Source organism: Epinephelus fuscoguttatus, linkage group LG9 (assembly GCF_011397635.1).
Source record: "Epinephelus fuscoguttatus linkage group LG9, E.fuscoguttatus.final_Chr_v1".
Taxonomy (NCBI): Eukaryota; Metazoa; Chordata; class Actinopteri; order Perciformes; family Serranidae; genus Epinephelus; species Epinephelus fuscoguttatus.
The window spans coordinates 33,297,255-33,318,719 of record NC_064760.1 but is presented as its reverse complement, the minus strand read 5'-3'; the positions used below and the strand labels follow the sequence as shown (position 1 = coordinate 33,318,719).

At 40.9% G+C, this 21,465-nt stretch overlaps 1 protein-coding gene across 1 annotated transcript; it reads right to left on the bottom strand.

The window, feature by feature from the left end:
• Positions 1-346: 346 nt before the first annotated feature.
• mtmr7a (myotubularin related protein 7a) lies at positions 347-17,561 on the bottom strand. Its single transcript, XM_049586482.1, has 14 exons — positions 17,339-17,561; positions 16,899-17,021; positions 16,574-16,736; positions 16,158-16,315; positions 15,942-16,070; positions 13,865-13,999; positions 11,761-11,893; positions 9,074-9,183; positions 5,563-5,688; positions 5,091-5,140; positions 4,808-5,008; positions 4,446-4,580; positions 3,091-3,217; positions 347-2,968 (listed from the first exon to the last, which is right to left on the bottom strand). The coding sequence occupies exons 1-14, from the start codon at positions 17,360-17,362 to the stop codon at positions 2,627-2,629; spliced, it is 1,956 nt and encodes a 651-aa protein (XP_049442439.1). The 5' UTR covers positions 17,363-17,561; the 3' UTR covers positions 347-2,626.
• Positions 17,562-21,465: the final 3,904 nt, after the last annotated feature.

The following is a 21,465-nucleotide window of genomic DNA, read 5'->3' as shown; positions in this document are numbered from 1 at the left end:
TATAGATTTTACCTATTGTAAAATAAGTATACAAATGCTGGATAACATTTTTAGAGGGTTGGTTTGCCCAAATTACAAAAAAAAAGCATAATTTGTCATTTGCCACTTGTGGTATATAGCCACGTGAATTGTGTCGGTTTTATTTGTCCAGGTGATTGGACTGCAATTTCTGCCTACCCCAAAAACACAATGGAGCATGAAAAAAATCACACTATAAAAATTTGACACAGCTTATTTTTACAGTCAGCGTCCCAGTCACTCTAAATAAAACTACTTTCTACTTTCTAAGTCAAGAACACACGAATGGTTGAACAATACAATTGACAATAACATATTTATTTATTTCAAAAGAAAATTGACACATATTACACAACTTTGCATTGAGATAAGTTTGACAAATTTGGCTCTTATTCCACCTGAACACATAAACACAGCAATATAAAGCTCTTTCTTTTTTTACAGGGTCAGAACCCCTTATGACCGGACATTTTAGACTCTATCATACAAATAAAAACAACATGCATTAAAGCAAGTAGCCAAAAAAATATGCCATAGTACAAAAATATCTTAACATGCTTTGCTTGATAATCTTTGCATTGTTCATTAGCAGTATTGGAGTGTATGTCGTGTGTACTGTACTATTAAAGTCAGCAGTTTTAATGCTAATCGAGATGGCACTAATATTCAAAGACACTCTGTAATCGATATTTGTGTTCGCATGCTCTCATCTGCTGGTTCAGTTATCAGTAGTCCTATCACTTACTGCTTACTGAATGAGTGCATGAATATTTTATTTTTGTGTCTGGACTCATCACTATTTATACCTGTAGAGGGTCAGTTCTCTGTTGTAAGAATGTTGGTTTGTTCACAGCAAAATATTGTGGACAGAAATGTATAAAGTTGCCTTTTAAAAGCTATTTTTTATGTCTTGAAGTGTAAATTTAAAACAATATTGTCTATCAAGTTGAAACGACCCAGCTGTGGACCTCAAGGTGCCAATCAACCACAACTCACCACTGGCTATAGCTGTAGTGTAATGGTACAAACTCCCAGCTGAGGTCACTGTGTTGTGCTGAGTGAGTTTAGTTCGGTCCCAATAAGTCCTTTGGGGTTGAAACACTGTTTCTTTGCCATTTGAACTAAAATTTGGGTTAACTGCTGGAAACCTGACTTCAGACTGACTATGGTTGAGCAGCAGTGCCCATGAGGTGCAACAGCATTTAAATCAGCTGCTAAACAAAATTACTAAAACACAGAAAAATAAAACAAAGTTTTTGCAAACACTGCAACAGAGATGAGTCATTCGAAAGCGTCCAGTTTCACTCTGGTTAACACCGTTAGCTCTGTTAGAACTGTTGCCATTGTAAGCACTTTTGGCGCTGTTAACACCGTAGCTGCTAGCTGCCAGCTGCCAGCTCAGCCACCTCCATGATGAGACCATGTGGAGACAATCTCTGAATGATATGGTGCTTTCCATATCAGTCAGAATTTGTGGGTTTTGGAGTTGGAAATTTGAACTGAATTGCCTTCTGAAGCCAGATTTTCGATTTGGAAAGAAGGAGGGACCTCACCAACCCTGATCTTAAAATTCAAGATGGCTGCTCTGCGACTCAAAGGTAGTGAAAGCTGCAGTAATATACCGCTTATTGGCACTTCTCTCTTATTTAAGTCTCATTAAAACAGTTTTACACACAGTTCTGTCCAAGTGGAAATGTTGCTAAGGTGCAAAATACAGTATGATGCATTGTTATCATCTGGTATTGCTAACAACGTCTAGGTGTTTTAACTTTTGCACTGGAATGCGGTCAACTCAAGTGTGACGTCATTTCCAGCTCAACTTCCAGGGTAAACGGGAATGCAGCAACAGATACGCTCTGATTATCTTATAGAGCTCCTTTAAGTGCAAACAATACAACTGAAATGATGATTTGGTCTTGTTGGAGCTCTGGTTCTTGTTTCACGTTGCTTAGAAAACTCAATATGCTCAAGTGCCGCTGATGACAGCATGTTTAAAAGGTGTACACTGTAATGACAAAGTCCTAATGAATGGAAGTGTGTGGAAGATCATAGTAAAAAGCAAGCACACACAACTAAATGGCTCACCAATAATTTGAGAGGACACCCTCTGCTTACATGTGCTGAATTGTTCAAAATTGTTCTTAACTCACTCTTTACTCTCGTAAACTTGTTTTTGTTTATCTTAGGCTTTCAATATAATCGTGGCTGAAATATCTCCAACGTTAAACTGTTCACTGGCCATGGAGGCATCAAACTATTTTCAACTTTTTGTGGAGACTCTTATGGGTTAACTGCCACCAACAAGATACATGACAGTGAGCAATATCCAGTTGTGTTATCACTTTTAGCATTGTACCGGGATAAGAAGTAAAATGTGGTCAGCTACAGTAAATAACTATTAACTAGTATGTATGTGGCAACAGAGAGGGCCCACCACACCTCATGCAAACAGGAGTGCAAGTCACTTGTGTAACCCAATAAAACTTTTCACTGGAGTTGGCCAATAGCTGGGTTACTTGTTGAGTGTAAAAAAGGTACAGTAGTGTTTGTTCAGTGGCACAGTGGACGGAGGGTTGATGCTACACCTTCCACGATGTGCTACATTTGATCAGGCAGTTGAGTAGGCAGCTTCATCAGAGTCTGGATCCCTGGTGCTGTCCTCACTAAGAGGGGAACGACAGCTCACATCTGCGATCCCTGACTCCTGGTCGCTGCCGTTGGAGAGGTTGGATTCAGATGTTTGGTTCAAGTCCTGGGTCGGCAGGATCAGGCTGCTGTCTGGTGCTTTGGGCTGACAGGGGCTGCTGGTGAAGAAGCCCCCGGTGTAGTCCTGAGGGGTGTTGGCCAGACCGAGGTCGTTACCCAGAGCCCACGCTGTGGGGCTCTTATCAAAGGCGGCTGCTTTTTGGGTAACACTCCACTCCTGCTCCTGTTCCAGCTGAGCAATTTTCTATTGATAATATAAGGCATGAAGACTACGGTCATCCTCTAAAACCAGCAAAAACACTGCAGTAGATTTTTTTTTTCCTCAGGAGAAATGACAAGCAGAATGAATTTAGAGCCCTGTCCTACCTGTTTGTGTGAAGCCAACTGCTCCTCCAGCTGCTGTGTCTCCTCCTGGATGGCCCTCAGATAATCCTCCACAGACTGTCGAGGATGCATCCCTCGGTCAAAGCGGTTGTACAGCCCTCTCCAAAACCTACAAGAAGCAAAAGATTTACAACTCTTACATCAACACATAAGCTCTTGCTCCTTCCTTTTATTTCATATACAACTTCTGGTGAAAACCTCTTATTGTAATCACATCTGTCCGGGTCAAATTGATCACTATAAGCTTCTTTTTCTATAAAGGTCCAGTGTGTAGGATTTAGTGGCATCTACCAGCGAGGTTGCAGAACTAAACCTTTTGCACCAAATGTGTAGGAGAGCTACAATGGCTGAAACGCCAACACTAATAGCCTTATCTAGAGCCAGTGTTTCGTTTGTCTGTTCTGGGCTACTGCGAAAACAACATGGCGGAGTCTGTGGGAGAGAATCAGCTCCATGTGTAGATATAAACGGCTCTTTCTAAGGTAACGAAAACACAACGATTCTTATTTTCAGGTAATTATATACTAATGAAAACATAGTTATAAATATTATAAACCCTTTCTACAAATAGATGCCTCTACGCCCTACACACGTACCTTTAAATGCAGATTACCATCTAATTGACATTTTTTTGTTTATAACATGAATATAAAGTAGTAAAATGGACAGCTGCTATTTACTGAACTTTATTAACTGCTTCAAAACACAGTACAAAAGCTTTAAAAATGACCGCCAGGTACTCGGAAATAAATTCCGCTCTCATCGGCATTCCAAATGTTTTCTTCACTGTATTCTTGTCTCATCTGTCTCCACTGATCCTCAGGCCAGTAATCCTGTGACACTGTGTCAGCCTAAGCAGCCTCCTCGTGTAGTTTCTTACACACAATATTCTCTCCTTTTAATTTGCTCACACAAACCTTTGGAGACCCGGGATCATTGTCAATTCTTTTGCCTTTTCCCTCACTAGATGTCAATCAACAAGAGGCGGCTTCAACCACAGATACTTTACCCATGTGAGTAAGGTTAAAAAAAAAAAAGTTTTAAAAGTGCTTCCTACAAGAGACCCTAAATGAACACTGTAAGTGGACTACTTGATTATGATAGGTGAATTATTTAAACATTTGTATAGAAATGAGTCTGTCTCAAGCTTTTTGATTCATGTAAGTGGTTTATCACTGTAACTGTGATTACTTCAAATGATTTCCACTGTGAATGGATTTATTACAAGACAGCTGAACGACTCAGACCATTGTTTTCAACGTATAAGTAACAGGAAATGCGTGTACCAGGCTTTAATACCTAAGTTGTATGTGGTGTGGTTGTTTGTGAGGACCTACTTAAAGCAGTAGGGGGCAGTAGACGGCCGGAGGAGACCCTGTGTCTGGCTGTGGTCTGGCCGGTACAGAGGGTTGATGTAGTCTGCCTGGTTCTTCCATAGATAACTCCACAAAGAGTGAGTCCTCTCACGCAGTCTGTTTGAATGTCAAGAGATAAAGACAACATAAAATCACGCTTGATAAAAAAGAAATCAATTTAGATGAACATTATGGCACAGAGTCGCCTTATTTGCAGAAAGCGGGTTATGTGATATACTACTGGCTATCACTTCTCTTCAGTAGTCAGTCTTGGTGGCTCTGACAAGATGTCTGTGCTGTGAAAAGGAAAGGAAAATGATGGTGGCTGCAGGTTTAAATCTCACCCCAGCTCTATCCTCTCCCACTGGTTGTTGCCAATGAAGTTGCCATACTGGCAGGAGTAGATGTGGCTGTGAATGGTGATGAGGAACCTCGCATTGAACTCAAAGGCACAGGGGAACTGCTCCATGAGCTGCCACAAGCACTCCAGGAACTGATCGATGACGGGAGACACCTCCTTTGGGTCTCCAACCAGGTGGTTGCATCTGGAGAAGAGGTGAGGATGGTTAGATGAAATGAAACATCTAAAATCATGGAAGCTGTGACAGTAATATTTTTAAGTCAAACCTGTGGGAGAATTTGTGTCCAAATGAGATCCAGTCTTTCTCAATGAGGACCTAAGAACAGAAAACACATTAATATCCCAAAACACAAACAGGACCATCAGTCTCTGCACAATTTCAGTATGTCACGATTAAAGGTTCAGACATAGCCCACAGATAATCCCTGCAAAATGACTGAACCTCTTCACCGTCTGTGTGGGGTCATTTTAGTCTGAATTTAGAGGCAATTCCCAAAAGCAGGCTTCTCTGTTATATTTATTTTCCACAGTGGCTCCTGGTGGATTCCAAGTTAGCCTGTGCAAATCCTTCTGATCAAAGAAACAAGCCTTAGGAGCCCAGTGTGGGCTACTGTTAGCTGTAGCCTGAATGCAATTGGATATATGAATATGAAACAGAGGGTAAGTGACATTCACAGTGCTACTTAAAAAGATGCAATTCTACACTGTAGCTTAAATACAAAAAGGTTTAGTATCTACCATGAGTCCTCTGAGGGTCCTGTAGTACGGATCCAGCAGCACACTGGCCACTGAACACACCTGAGCAGTACGGTCCCAACCGTCTGAACAGTGAACCAGGACACTGACGCCCTCCTCTGCAACAGCCTGCACACATACACAAACACACACCATGCAGTGCCACAGCACAATCAGGGTAACGTAATACATTTAGAAACATCTACTGTCGTCAAAGTGCAAATATCTACGCTGAACAAAAATATAAACGCAACACTTTTGTTTTTGCTCCCATTTTTCATGAGCTGAACTCAAAGATCTAAAACCTTTTCTATATACACACAAAAGACCATTTCCCTCAAATATTGTTCACAAATCTGTCTAAATCTGTGTTAGTGAGTACTTCTCCTTTGCCAAGATAATCCATCCCACCTCACAGGTGTGGCATATCAAGATGCTGATTAGACAGCATGATAATTGCACAGGTGTGCCTTAGGCTGGCTACAATAAAAGGCCACTCTAAAATGTGCAGTTTTGTTTTATTTGGGGGGTCTGGGGGGGTCAGAAAACCAGTCAGTATCTGGTGTGACCACCATTTGCCTCACGCAGTGCAACACATCTCCTTCGCATAGAGTTGATCAGGTTGTTGATTGTGGCCTGTTGGTGTTGGTCCACTCCTCTTCAATGGCTGTGTGAAGTTGCTGGATATTGGCAGGAACGAGAACACGCTGTCGTATACGCCAATCCAGAGCATCCCAAACATACTCAATGGGTCACATGTCCGGTGAGTATGCTGGCCATGCAAGAACTGGGATGTTTTCAGCTTCCAGGAATTGTGTACAGATCCTTGCAACATGGGGCTGTGCATTATCATGCTGCAACATGAGGTGATGGTCATGGGTGAATGGCACAACAACGGGCCTCAGGATCTCGTCACGGTATCTCTGTGCATTCAAAATGCCATCAATAAAATACACCTGTGTTCGTTGTCCATAACATACGCCTGCCCATACCATAACCCCACCGCCACCATGGGCCACTCGATCCACAACGTTGACATCAGCAAACCGCTCACTCACATGACGCCACACACGCTGTCTGCCATCTGCCCTGAACAGTGAAAACCGGGATTCATCCGTGAAGAGAACACCTCTCCAACGTGCCAGATGCCATCGAATGTGAGCATTTGCCCACTCAAGTCAGTTACGACGACAAACTGCAGTCAGGTCGAGACCCCGATGAGGACGACGAGCATGCAGATGAGCTTCCCTGAGATGGTTTCTGACAGTTTGTGCAGAAATTCTTTGGTTATACAAACCGATTGTTGCAGCAGCTGTCCGGGTGGCTGGTCTCAGACGATCTCGGAGGTGAACATGCTGGATGTGAAGGTCCTGGGCTGGTGTGGTTACACGTGGTCTGCGGTTGTGAGGCCGGTTGGATGTACTGCCAAATTGTCTGAAACGCCTTTGGAGATGGCTTATGGTAGAGAAATGAACATTCAATTCACGGGCAACAGCTCTGGTGGACATTCCTGCAGCCAGCATGCCAATTGCACGCTCCCTCAAAACTTGTGACATCTGTGGCATTGTGCTGTGTGATAAAACTGCACATTTTAGAGTGGCCTTTTATTGTGGCCAGCCTAAGGCACACCTGTGCAATATTCATGCTGTCTAATCAGCATCTTGATATGCCACACCTGTGAGGTGGGATGGATTATCTCGGCAAAGGAGAAGTGCTCACTAACACAGATTTAGACAGATTCGTGAACAATATTTGTGAGAAATGGTCTTTTGTGTACGTAGAAAAAGTTTTCTTTGAGTTCAGCTCATGAAAAATGGGAGCAAAAACAAAAGTGTTGCGTTTATATTTTTGTTCAAATTCTTTGTTGTTGTTTTTTACGAGAGGGTGCCCATTGTGTACACCATGCATGTGTATGCACAAGGACACACATTAAAGACAAATTCCTGCCCCTGGTTATATGCTATTCCACTGATCAGTGCTGGTTTCAAAATGTACTAACATATCAGAAAAGGCAAGGAAGAATTAGACTGCTAGCAAGCAATCATGGATGGAAATATTGCACTGTCAGCTCTGAATTTTCTACAACTAAACACAGACAAAACTGAGATAGTTGTTTTTGGCCCCAAAGAACAAAGATCAATAGTCAGTGCTCACCTTGACGCCATGACACTAAAACCTACAAATCAAGCCAGAAATCTTGGTGTAGTTCTGGACTCAGACCTAAATTTCAATAGTCACATTAAGACAATTACTAAATCAGCCTACTACCACCTTAAAAATATAGCAAGAATAAAAGAATTTCTGTCTAAACAAGATACAGAAAAACTTGTTCATGCTTTCATTTTCAGCAGGCTGGACTATTTTAACGGTGTCTTCACAGGCCTGAGTAAAAAATCAATCAGACAACTGCAGCTCGTCCAGAATGCTGCTGCCAGAGTCCTCACCAACACCAAGAGAGTGGAGCACATTACACAAGTGCTTAAGTCACTGCACTGGTTTCCTGTGTGTCAAAGGATAGACTTTAAAATCTTGTTACTTGTCTATAAAGCACTAAATGGTCTTGGGCCTAAATACATCTCTGATTTACATGTACGTTATGAAGCACCCAGACCTCTCAGATCATCTGGAACAGGTTTACTCAGTGTTCCCAGGATCAAAACCAAACAAGGTGAAGCAGCCTTTAGTTTCTATGCTCCCCACCTGTGTAACAAACTTCCAGAATATCTGAGGTCGGCTGAAACTGTCAGCTCATTTAAATCAGGGCTTAAAACATTACTATTTACTGCAGCTTACCAGTGAACTAGATATGTAACTTATTGTTAGGATAATCTGTAGCTATTGTTTTTATATTTGTCTGCTGTTGCTTTTGCTTCATGTTTGCTTTTTAAATGCATTTTCTGCACTGTTTTTAACTATTTATTGTCTTACTTTTAGCTTTTGTTTTTGATGATCTCAAACACAATTTTATTGTTCCTTTAATGTTTTATTTTGATGTATTTCTCTTGTAAAGTACATTGAATTGCCTTGTGTATGAATGGTGCTACATAACTAAAATTGCCTTGCCTTGCCTTGTCTTGCCTCTGTCAGCACTGTCGCCATTGTTAGCGCAGTTTATGGAGCCACCCCCATGGTGAGAATGTCATATTAAAGATCCTTTAAGTGTTTGACTGGTGGAGCCTGAAGGCAAGTACTGTCTAAGAAGTCAGAGTGGACTTACTTGAGTAACTCATTTTGGAGGCTGTAGTTTGGGATGTGGTTGATTTACTGATAAATGTTTCTATTATTTTGAGCTGCCATGAGGGTAGCCTTAAGTATTTGTTGCAGAACTTAAGTATCATAATTTCTAAGTTTTGATTAGGTAAAGCTCATAACTGAGTGTTCACAGACATAGAATATCTGTATTACACACACAGGATACAACACACACACAGACACACACACAAACATACACACACCTAAGCTAATATTGAGTGCTGTGGTGAGAGAGACAGCGGGGATTAACCTCCAGACTGACCTTGGCGATGAAGATGCCTGCATCCAAAACAGCTTTGATGTGCTTTAGCCAGCCTGAGTTCTCCAGACCTTCCAGGAAGTCAGACATGGAGGGGGAACGCAGCTCACACACTGTAACCACAACACAGCTGTCTCACCAACAGGAAACATGGAGCATACCTGATCATTGGACTTTATTAAACCTCACATTCACTTTCGCATCACTAACATCACCCACAACAATGAATTTCTAAGGAATCTGTGCACAGCATGAGAAAATATTGTCTGAAGTGCTTTTTCAGAACAGATTTCCTTCAGCTTCTCACATGATGGTTCATTTGGACCCCAGTCAATGTTTTTAGTCATGCACGGTGGCTCTAGGGATGGCAGTCTGTCTCTCTATCAAACACTTTGGTCCAGACTAAAATAGCTCAGCAATTCTTTAATTTTAAACATATATTCATGATCCCCAGAGGATTAATCCTACTGATATTGGTGACCCTTGGTTTTTCATCTTGGCCCATCAGTAGGTCAAAGTTTTCACTTGCAATTTACTCTCTGTACATGTGCTACATGGATTGACAAAAAAGTACAAATAATCATAGTTCCTAGATGATAATCGTAGTGCTTTTGGGGACACCTAACTTTTCTTCTAATGCCACCATGACATCATTTGTGGTTTTGAGTTAAATGTCTTAGCAACTATTTAATAGATTGCCATGATATTTGGCAGAAACGTTCATATATTTACCTGATGATGAATTTTAATCACTTTGGCAAATCTTTCAAATCACATCACATTTTTTAATTTGTCCAGTTCTTTGGTTGATGACTAAATTCATGCAAAACTAACAACGTTCTAATCACCCTCAGCTGTACTTTATGTTTAGTGTTTATTAGCCGGAGGTGTGGAGTCACATGATTTGGACTCAAGTCAAATTCAAGTCACAAATTCTATTACTGTAGACCGGACCTGACAAAATCAAAAAAGACTTGCAACTCGACTTGGACTTGAGCCTTTTGACTTGAAAATATAAATATCTTTCCCCAAGCTCAAAGATTTAAAAGAATATATTTAAAAACGTGCCATAAATCAGTTAGTTTCCCATCATATCCTGAATCTTAACACTATTCATTCCCTGCAAGTCGACACTTAAATAAAATCCACCTGTTTGAACCAATCCGATAGCAACCAATCAAGCTGCAGGAAAGAGCCATGAAGACCAAATGATACAAAAGATAATTTTGTTGGTGAAAAACTATGCGGTAGCCAATAAAAAACTAATTGCAACTTGTTTTACCAAATACATACACATTTAAAAGGCATTTCTGTAAATTTAATATATAACCACTCTGTTGTTAAAATGGCAATACATTTGGTGTAGAGTGCATTATGATTAGTTTAGGACTTGTTACTCAGAGTTTAGGACGTGGACTTGCCTGTCTTGACTTGGAACTTGAGACTTGCTTGTGACTTGCAAAGCAATAGCTTGGTTCCACCTCTGTTAGCATGCTAAAGCGCTAAATTAAGACGATGGACATGGTAAACATTATACCTGCTTAACATCAACATATTAGCATTATCAGTTAAAAGTTAGCATTTAGCTAACTAGAACGACTTTGTGCTGGTATAGCCTCACAGAAATGCTAGCAACGCTGTAGACTGTAGTCTTGCTATTGTGTATTTTATGATATGAATGTAAGACTTCCTGTCTTCTGTTTATTTATCTTGTAAAACTGAAACCTACAATTCATTTCTCCATCCTCAGGGTTCAACACAAATATTTGCAAGTTGACTGATGGGCAGACTGATATGAACCCATTTCTCCTCAGCTGACATTTCATAAGCTTGGGATCATTTATCACATTAGCATTCATAATTTAGACACACTTTTAGATAACTGTGTGAAAACATCTGCTCTCTCTGTACTCATTAAGGTGTTGACAGAGGTGACAAAGTGGATTTTGCTGACACTTTATCAGTGCGCTGACCTGTAAGCGCTCTCTGAGGCCACTGATAGGGAGCGAGCAGGTGACTGGGTTCATTCAACCTTTTGTAACACTTAGCAGGGCCGACTTCCACTTAGAAGATATGTTTGAGCTAATGCTGCCAGGCGGGGGGCCTTCGAAATCTCATTGAAGTGTGCAGTGAGGTAGAGAGAGAGCTGGGCAGGCTCTGAAGGGCAGTCGCTGCCTCCAGCATTTAAAGACTTCCCTTGTGCTGCCAGGGGGCAAAGAGTTATCACAACTAAGAACAGCTATAACTTTTCAGACTTGAAATCACATCATTCTCACGCCCTCGGTCTCTCTTTGGGGGATAAGGTCCCGGATTGTCCACTCCGGGAAACCAAAATAGCTCAGAAATAAAATCCAGATGGATTCAAAGTCTTCCTAGGAGCACCCCTGCACAATACCCAGAAATTCTCCTGTGGGCTCATTTGAGGCCTGATTGCAGCACAGTCCAGTCCGCATGAGTGCATATGAAAGCCACAGGGTAGCATGGGGTCCTGCTCTGCTTTAGTAATGTGAAGAAGCAGCGGACTTTAGACAGACAATGTCAGAAAATATACATTTCGTTCCACAAACACTGATGTGTTGAAACACTTCTGACACAGTGATGAATGCACTGCTGTGGCTTCCAAATGGTTTCTAGAGTAAATAAATCTCAAATCAGTATGACAAATCATTTCAGTAAGACAAGATAATTACCTTCCAGCATTTTTTGTTGGCTGTTTCTCATGACATGGATGTTCTCTATGCCGATGAACTGGAATTTAATGTTGGAGTAGTTGTCTTCGTTTTCATAGCCTTTTCCTGCAGCTCGGTTTGCGATTGCATTCAGCTGAAAAGACATTTCATAAATCATCAAAACATAGTTTTTCAAAAGCAAAATAATAAAGTAGAATTACTGCCTCACAGTTGTTTGCCTCTGCCAACCAATCCGGTTGTAGTTTACATTCATGTCTGTCCAGACTCATGTATGCAGTGAAAACTTTGAAGGAATTTAATAATGTGTATTTTTATGGCAAAATGTAGGTTATCACGATATTGACGTGTATGATTCCAGTGAATTATTTCCAGTGAGAAACAAGCTGTTTGCATGTAAAGATTATTTTTACAGAGTAGTACAGAGGACTGATAGAGAGCTCAGTCATATGATGCAACGACAAACACCTGAAGCTCAGTATCAGCAAAGCCAATAAGCTTGTGGTGGACTACCAGAGGAGCAGGACAGAACTAAGCTACAGCCTCTGGGGCTGAAAAATGAAGCAAATGTGAAAGTGACAAAAACTGCATTTCCTCGAATGGCCACTTGGGGCTGGCTCCAAAAGTCAGTCAATCTCCATGGACCCAGTGTTAAAATGCCCAACTTTACAACAGAAATAAATGTGTTTACAGCCTGGTACAAAAAATGTTTTTGTCTCTGTAGCTAATTTCCCCATTCATGACAACTGCATAGGGGGTGAATTTATATGACTCATCCATTTACATTTTATCATGACTTAAAGTTATGCATAATTAAGAGTGTGCCCACTTTAAGTAACAGGACGGTGCAGCCTGTTGACAAGTTGCTACCACAGCGACAACGTTGGTTAGCTTATGGCCCCAGAGTTGCAGAGTATAGGTATAGCTTTTGCCATTTTAGAGTGTTTTAATTAAATGCAAGGTAACATTTTGGTCGTCTAAGAAAAGTCTTGTTTAGCTCTTAGTTGTACTAAAAGACCCTCTTAAAATTCAGATGGTCAGTTTTCGTAGTAAGTTGACTGTCTTTTAATAGTTTTAAGCCTGTGTTTGTTAGCAAAAATTAGCATTAGCATTATCACAGTTAGTAATAGTGGTAAATGCATGTCAGTAACCAAGCTAGCAGCTAGCGTTAAGGTAGCAGCTAGCGTTAAGGTTAGCTCAACCCTCTCATCCAAATATGGTCACTTCAGGCTCAAAAAATCCAAAATGGCGACAGCCAAAATGCCAAACTCGAGGCTTCAAAGTTGGAGTCCACTGACCAATGAGTTATGTCGTAGTAGCTACATCCATTATTTTTTACAATCTATGGATAGCACACAAAGTTGTACTAATAACAGTAGATGATGTTTCAAATATGATTTTCTCTAAAAAGAATCTATAAATTGTAAAACGTTAATGCTTCACACACACATCTGTAACCCGGTAGCACAGATCTATACATTCAGCACAGTTTCAAGTTGAACACCTAAGATTAGCGTCATTAATTCAGTATCTGATCAGATATCTCCCCTTCTGTTCCTGAGACACGGTGTTGAGATGGCTAGAAAAGTGTTTTTGCATAACATTATGATGTCACAGTGTAGCTGACCTTTGACCTTTTGAATATTAAAAGTCATCCTATTCTATTAGACATTTGTATGAAATTTCCTCATAATAATTGTTCAGTTATGCCCAAAAACATGTTTTGTGAGGAAAAGGTAACCTTAGACCACCAAAATCTTATCAGTTTATCGTTGAGTCCAAGTGGACGTTTGTGCCAAATTTGAAGAAATTCCCTCAAGGCGTTCCTGAAATATCACCCTCACAAGAATGGGATGGACGGACAGCCTGAAAACATTATGCCTCCGGCCATGGCTGTAACCGGCAGGGACATAAAAAGCACAACCCTCTGTTACATAATATTGATCACGGTTCAACATGCACATAGCCAGGATGTTTTCAAGGCTTTTGCTGTGAGACTATCCAGCTGGCAAAACGCTGTATGGAAAATAAAGCCCACCTGAACATACAGCATAGTACTGTAAGACTTGTATTTTTGCAGGCCGTTCCTTGGGCAAAAAGGGCTCACCTTAGGCCTGGTGTCCACCACATACATGAAGTCGCTACGGGGGTTGGACCTCAAGATGGCCTCCAGCATCTGTTCATCCTCTAGGCAGCGAGCGCTGAAACCTGACAGGGGCTGGCTGCTTCGGCAGATGGCAGCCTGGGAGGAGGCAAGGGGACAGGAATGTTTGTCTGACAGCTGATTTTAAGTGATTTATTACTTGGATGACATCTAGAGCAAAACAATCCAATATATGAGAATCAGCATGAATACAGATTCACAGTACTTTTTCTTTTCTTGCATGTTCAATTTGAACTAATCAACCACACAGTTTCTCTTATCTCCATTTACTAGCCACAAGGGAGAGGGACAGAGAGCGTTTTGTGATTCTCCCCTATGGCTCATGAAACAGAGTGGAGTCCCTTCATACAAACTGAGCTCCACACACTGGACCCTCAAGCCTGGGAAGCTGACCTCACACACATAAAGCACTGCCAACTGTCCAGTCAAGGATTAATAGAAGGGATTATAGCTGTGTAGGCTTATTCTGGATTCAGATATAGAAAATGGTAATGATTCATGCTTTGACATGATGACAGAATAGATGTCTCCTCAGAGGACCTTTTGTGAACTTGACAAAGCCCCTGTTTAGATTTCATGGCTGAGGATCTCCTGTTTATGGCGCAGTTTCTTTCTATTTTATATCTTCAGTACGTGTTCCTTTTTTTATTATACAATTTTGATTCCATGTTTTTTCCATATCCATGTTAAAGATCTACTTGTTGTTACACATCAGACTTTTCAGGGCCATTTTTAAAATCATTATGAACTGAAATGACATTAATAGCAGAGTGGACATCTGTTTATGCTCTGTATCTTCACAAACACAGTCTCATATTGCCTATGGCTCTGCTGTGATGTAGCAGATGCACATTATTAGTAGAAAGCACTTACCCCACGTGATCGGTCAGACAATCAGAGCAAATTATACCAAACCAAATTGAGAATCTGGTGGTACTTTGGTGCCATCTGAGCATCATCAGTTTCTCTTATTTCACTTCAGGCTCAGTGCCTTAATCTGATGTACGATTAGACTGTTAAAATCTGGTTTCAAATCAACAATATTTTTTACATTTTTACTTTCAAACTGCTAATGAAATGCCATAATACATCTGCATACAGCACTAATGACTCAACAGCACTGGCTTGATGTTTATTTTGGGGGTTTGTGACCTTTGAAACTTCTGGTATGTATGAAACGTTAACCAGTTTAAACTGCTGTAAAATTTCCCAATGTTTAGTATTACTGTTTCAAATTTGAACGATTGTTAAAATCTTGTTTGATTATCTTTGAAAAACTAACATTAAACACTGTCTATCAGCAACTGAAGATAGCAACTTTTTCCTAGATGCAGGCGCAGCGTGCAACATGGGTTTGGTTTACTATTCCTTTGTTTACAGAACAGGCATGCAGCAGGCAAACCCGGTGATACTACTGGTCCCTTGTCCTCATCTACGGTAGCACCAACATTCAAGCAAGCATTTCAAATAAATGCTAATATTAATGCACATTTGACATGGTCTTCATCAAGTAATGGCAATGCTGTTGTTTTACCTTTAATGCAAGTAAAAAGTGCATAGTGCTGCTAATTTTATTTGTGGTTTTAACCATAAAACTGAAAGGATTTCAGTGTGTATATCAGTACTTTTTGGACATTTTAACAATATCACTATAATCGTGATATGAAATTTTTATACTGTTTCATCTCTACTTTCCTGCTTGCATTTTTTTTTGTAAAACCAAAACTTTGGCAGCTTAAACAGGGAGGACAATGCTGAGGATGACTGATTTGTGTTGCAACAAAAACTGGCCATGCAAAGCAATAAAAAACAAGACTTAATGTCATCATGACATTTTACATCTTAATATGTTTTTTCTGCTAAACTTATGCCTGTGTAGGTCACAGAGACAGGTTCTATAAGTGCTACTCATCACTGAGTTTGAGAAATGTCATTGACGCTTCGCAACCTTTGAATTAACATGAGTTGTCAAAGGAAGCATTTGAAAAATAACAAGTGAAAATGTATGCTGTCAACTTACATGATTTTCTTTGGAGTAGTATGACAGAGTGGGAAATCTGCCTCTGCTTCTGAACTTGGAGCTCCCCACTATGACCGGAGGTGTGGCGGACTCAGGCACAAACAGGTCAGCAGGGTAAGTGTCACTCACCTTTAAAAAATAACACAAGTCTAAGCTTCTGCCGTGTCCATATTAGGATAAAACAGTACAACTGGTCATAGAAGTTGGCTCACTGACCTTGTAGCGTTGGTTGACAGGGGAGAGTTTCCACAGGGAGTTTGGGAGTCCCATTCTGCTGTAATCAGCCTTAAGGTTCAAGAAGTCCCATTCCTGCCGTCTCTCCTCCTCATCAACGTTAGGCTTATAGGCGAAGCAATACAGCTCCTCGTAACGTTCTGCAAGGCACAACACCGGCTGACAGCTAAGGTTTGATGCACAAAACCTACACTGTGTAGAAGTTAGATGGATCAAAGTGTTGCAAAAGCACAGGGTGTTGAGGCAGTCACTGATATGGATAATTACAAGAAGATGTCTAGCACAAAAAGGTGTCATAAAAGCCAATATTGGACAGTAATATTAAACTTCTTATGTACTGATCTTGTCCTAACTTTAATTTGAGTACTAACCTCACCAAACTGATCTTAACAGATTACCTGGCTGGGAGAGCCGCTGCAGGGACAGGTGGACGTCTTGGCACTCCCGCTCTTGAGGCAAGACAAAATGCAGAACCTGAAAGTTCTTGCAGTGAATGAGCAGAGAACATCCTGACGCTGTGGCAGCTTGTTTCTCCACACTGCACACTAAACTGTGAAGCACCTGGTTGGATATGGAAGGCAAACATGGATCTTTTATTGTATGTTGCAAACACAGTGCACAGCATGATGCATGTGTGCACACAGTGACTACAGAATCTAAACAAAGTAACATGTCATGTGCTACACTGTGCAATGCATGTCTTATCTGATAGCTGGTGCCTACCCATGTTTCATTGCGCACTCCTGCCTCGTTCTCCACAAAGATGGTGTGTGTGGCTGTCAGGTAGAGGGTGCCCACCCTGCTCCTTCTGGGGGAGACTCTGTCAAGCAGCTTGACATTCTCCACCTGGAGGAGGAAGGACATCAAACAGCATCATCCTAAGCACACGATCAGTTACATACATGACACAGCTGTGTTCATGTGTAAACTGCTGCACTGATACACTAACACACCCAGCCGTCTACTGTGGCTGATAACAAGAGGACTCTGGCTGCCTACGTGGCTCCACACACCCTTTAATTAACCCTGTGTGTTTGTTTAATCATTTGGATTCAATCTCTGCAGTCATCCTGACCGCATTTGGCGGGTTTTGTTGGTGACAGATGAGGTAACGTTACAGTGCGGAAACTGTAGCTAATCACTGCAGTCAGAGCCGCGGTTACCTTTGGTAGTCGGATGTGCTCCATCAGCAGCTGAGAGATGAGCCGCAGCTTCCTGCGATCACTGACCCTGTCACAGCACAACTACCAGCAGCACAGCATGTGTACAGCAGTGTTACAGTGTGCTGTGGGTTAGTTTAATGCCTAGGTTTGTAGCGTGCAGGTAAACACTGCCATAATATTGCTACTGCCTGGACGTCTTCACGGAGCTGCACCGCTGGGTCCTAAAGCCCGCCAAATACCCAGCTGTGGCCTGTGTGATAAATGTTAAAGCTGCTGCTGACCAGAGTTATTGACCACACTGTAAAAGTAAGTCCATTCAAAATATTTACTGACCTCAAGCCATTTAAGGAAAATGTGTCATACTGCACATTTTCACTGGAACTACTAGTTAGATAGCATATTGATTGATAAAGTGGTTTCCCAGAGGAAATAAAAATTCAAAATAAGATCTCCTCTTTGTCCAGACTATTTCTCCTAGACATACCTGAGGTCAACATCAGTATGAGATTCTGAGCATTTTCACATACTTCTCAAGTTCAACTCCTGAGAAATAGCCTCCCTCTGTCTAGGTGCAGTCCTGTTTTAAGAATGCTCATTTTACTCTCTTGCTGCAGTAATCTTCATTTGTCTGAAATAATCAGCTTTTGAGATAACAGTAAGATTCAAAAGAAAACTTGACTGGCTCATAAATGAGCTTGCACAATTTCAGAAATTTGTCTCAGTGATCAACCTCAAGTCTCATGTTCTCTATGTATTGTGTCTGTTCTCAGTTGAGAAACCTCTGAGAAGCCTGTGAGCACAGCAAGAGAACTCCTGCTGATGTATTCTTTTGCTTCTTGTTTCTACTAAGCAGATGTTTATGCAAAACAGATCAGAAATTAGAAATATCCAAATAAGAATCTAATTTATTTCTGATGAGACAATGAAAAGACTATTGTGAGGAGCAAAATATTGCTTAAAATTTATCGAGCCTGATAATGGTGAGAGAAAGTTAGCTTTATTAATATGATTTTACAGGTCTTTACAGAAAGGACCATGGCGTAAGTTAGGTTACTTATAGCAAAAGGACTCTGGTTTCATTCCAGCTATCAAACTGAGAAACAATTTACACCTAAGAGCCAGTAATAGATCCTAGAAACTTCAAAAGATGTAAGGTTACAAAGGCCCTCCACACTCACACACGGATGTATAAAGAGAACTAGATACAGTGTTCGAGGCAGGGCCCCTTTCATTCCTATTAAAGTTGTTGCTCAATGGAACATGATGCCACAAAGTTCGACTCTCTGGGTATAAAATGATCTGGATCTTCTGCATCATTGGGCTTGTAGAGCAGATGCATTGCAGACTTTTGCATAGCTAACGTCACGTTAAGTCATTCGCTAACTTGAATGGGGATAAAATGATTGAAAAAATTAATCTTGTGGCTCTTCTAGACATCCAAATTGTTACACATGACACAGGGGTTGTTTCGCTCAAAAAATGTATCCAGTGATTTTCAGATTTAAGCCTATGGGAAAAAGTCTTTTTGGACTCAGTGGCATTACGTAACCAAGTGGCAACCTCCAGAACTGAAAAATTAAGCCAAAACACAGAAGTGCCAAAAACTGCAGTTCTTTGAATGACCACTTGAGACTGGCTCCCGAAGCCAGTCAATCCCCATAGACTCCACATTGAAATGCCCAGCTTTACAGCAAAAACAAACATGTTCACAACCTGCTAGGAAAAACGGTTTGGTCTCTGTAGCTAATTTTCCCCTCCATGGCAACTGTGCAGGGGGTGATTTTTTTATAACTCACCCATTTATATTTTATTAAGCCTTAAACCATGATTAAGAGAGGGCCGATAGAGTCCTCAGATCCACCTCTCACTCCTCTACAGTGCCATCCTTTCACCCAAATATGGTTACTTCTGGCTCCAAAAAATCCAGATGGCAATGGCCGAAATGTTGAAGACTTCAGAACAGGAGTCCACAAACCAGTGGGTGAAATCATGGTTACTTTGTCCAATATTTTTACAGTCTATGCACGAGACAGACCCATAAGTTGTAACTGCCACTATGAAAACTGGCTTTAAAGCCCAGTGCACGTCCTGGGGGCCTGGTGGCACAGGGGTTTTCATAGTAAGCTGTGACCAGCAGCTCTACAGCTTGCTCAATGGGTTGGTCCATAAAAATTTCCCCATCCTTTGGCAGCCACAGTTTTTGCCCTACGAGGCTGAAAGTCATCATGTAGGTCATATGTGTGTGCATGTTTGTGTTGAAAAAAAGGTGCATAACTTCCCAATGGATTCACATTCTTGCCCAAGATTTGTGGAAAAATTGATCACTTGCCAAAGGACATCTGACTGAGTGATGATGCCACCTGTCAAAAAGGAGCAAAGCATGGATGACTGTCAAAAGGACATTTAGTGTTAAAAATAAGCATTTTTAAAAGCTGTCATCAGGAGACATTCAGAGACACGGCTTAGTTTTGAGACAGGATGTAGCTGACCAACATTTAGGCTTATAACAAGTCCATCTGCATCCTGTAGAAAATGTCCTTATTTGCTCCCCACTGGCCTGAGACTGGTATCGTTTGTTGAATCAGCCTAAATGTTAAGTGGTGTGTCACAATGTAGTAGGTCAGAGGACAGTTTAAAATGTTATTTAAAGCCTAAATTCATTGGATAAAGTACTGTATATTCTGGCACTGGGCATGAAATATCCTGAGTTTGTTTAAGTGATTGTCGGGCTGTTAAACAGAGCGTGAGGCTATTTTGAGAAGCTCCCCAGTGCAAACACAGATGGATCCCATATAATTTAAACTAGATGTAAACCCATTTTATCTGCACAGCCACACTGAGCTGTATCAGATTATCAAGTTCTTCTGACATCTTTTTTTTTTTGGCAAGACATATCAAATTTCAAATGTAATTTTATAGTCAGCAGCATTTTGCACACCAGTGAACGGAGCAGCCATCTGTTGCAGGACAGTAGACTGAAAAAAACAATAAAAGCTAGTAGTTAAACTAAGCAGAAGTGATTGACTTAGTGACGCCTGACAGCCCTGCTGCATGCCCACTCCTGCTGCAGCGCTACATTCATGGAAAGGAGCTAAAAAAAAAGGCTTGATTGTCCAATGATTGTAAAACACTGTTCAGTTCTGACAGCATCACGTGGATCAGATCACTCTCCACTGTTTAAATAAGCAATCATATTATGTGCATATTCTAATTAGGACAATCAAACCTTGATATTTGCTCATGATTGATATGTGTTTTATCACTGGCGCACACCTAGTGGGTATAATTGCCTCATATAAAAGGCCAAAAAAAAAAAGATATAAAAAGATTATGACACTGCAGAGGGACAGTTGGAAATCAAATATTTATTTAGGGTTGTAAACTTGTGAAATCCCCCATGCATATAAGCCAGTTTTATTTTAACCCAATTCACTGTCCTCGGTGTGGAATTCATTTTTGGAAGTCAGTGTATCCCGAGGGACTTGGAGTAAAGTCAGCTTGAGGCCACAATTAACCCGCAGGCCAAAAGATTCTTGGACATCACAGATCACATTTAAAGGAATCTGTTACTGCTGCCAAAGATGTTTAAACAAAATATACTGTGATATCGTACTCTAACTCACAGCCAAACCTTCCGCTAGTGTAGTTCCCCAAACCACAACACCAAATAATTGTATTGCATTCAGAATTGTGTGTAAAGTTCTGTACTGTACAAGGGTTGTGCACTGACCTAGATAGAGACAGGAAATCACGTTCAGCAGTGGAGGGAGAGGGAGTCTTCAATGAGGATGAATACATCCATAGATTATACCCCATCCTGCTACCTAATAAAAAGAGTATTAAGTCAAACTTAGAGCAGGTATTGTCTCCAGGCTTCGGTCCCCAGACTGTTCTTAAAATGTAATATTAAGAGACTTTGTGCCATTAAGGTAAATTCAACGTGGCTAATACTGGCCTGCTAAGCAAATTTCTAATGTAATTTATACTTTACTTTACATTTTTCCAGTGAGCTTCACTGAAACCCATCTTATCTGTGTCCTTAACTTGAGTTGAATAAACTGGTTACATTCTTGTCAGATTGAGGTCTAAGTGTTCTCTCACCCTGCCGTTTTTAGACTGGAGGTCAG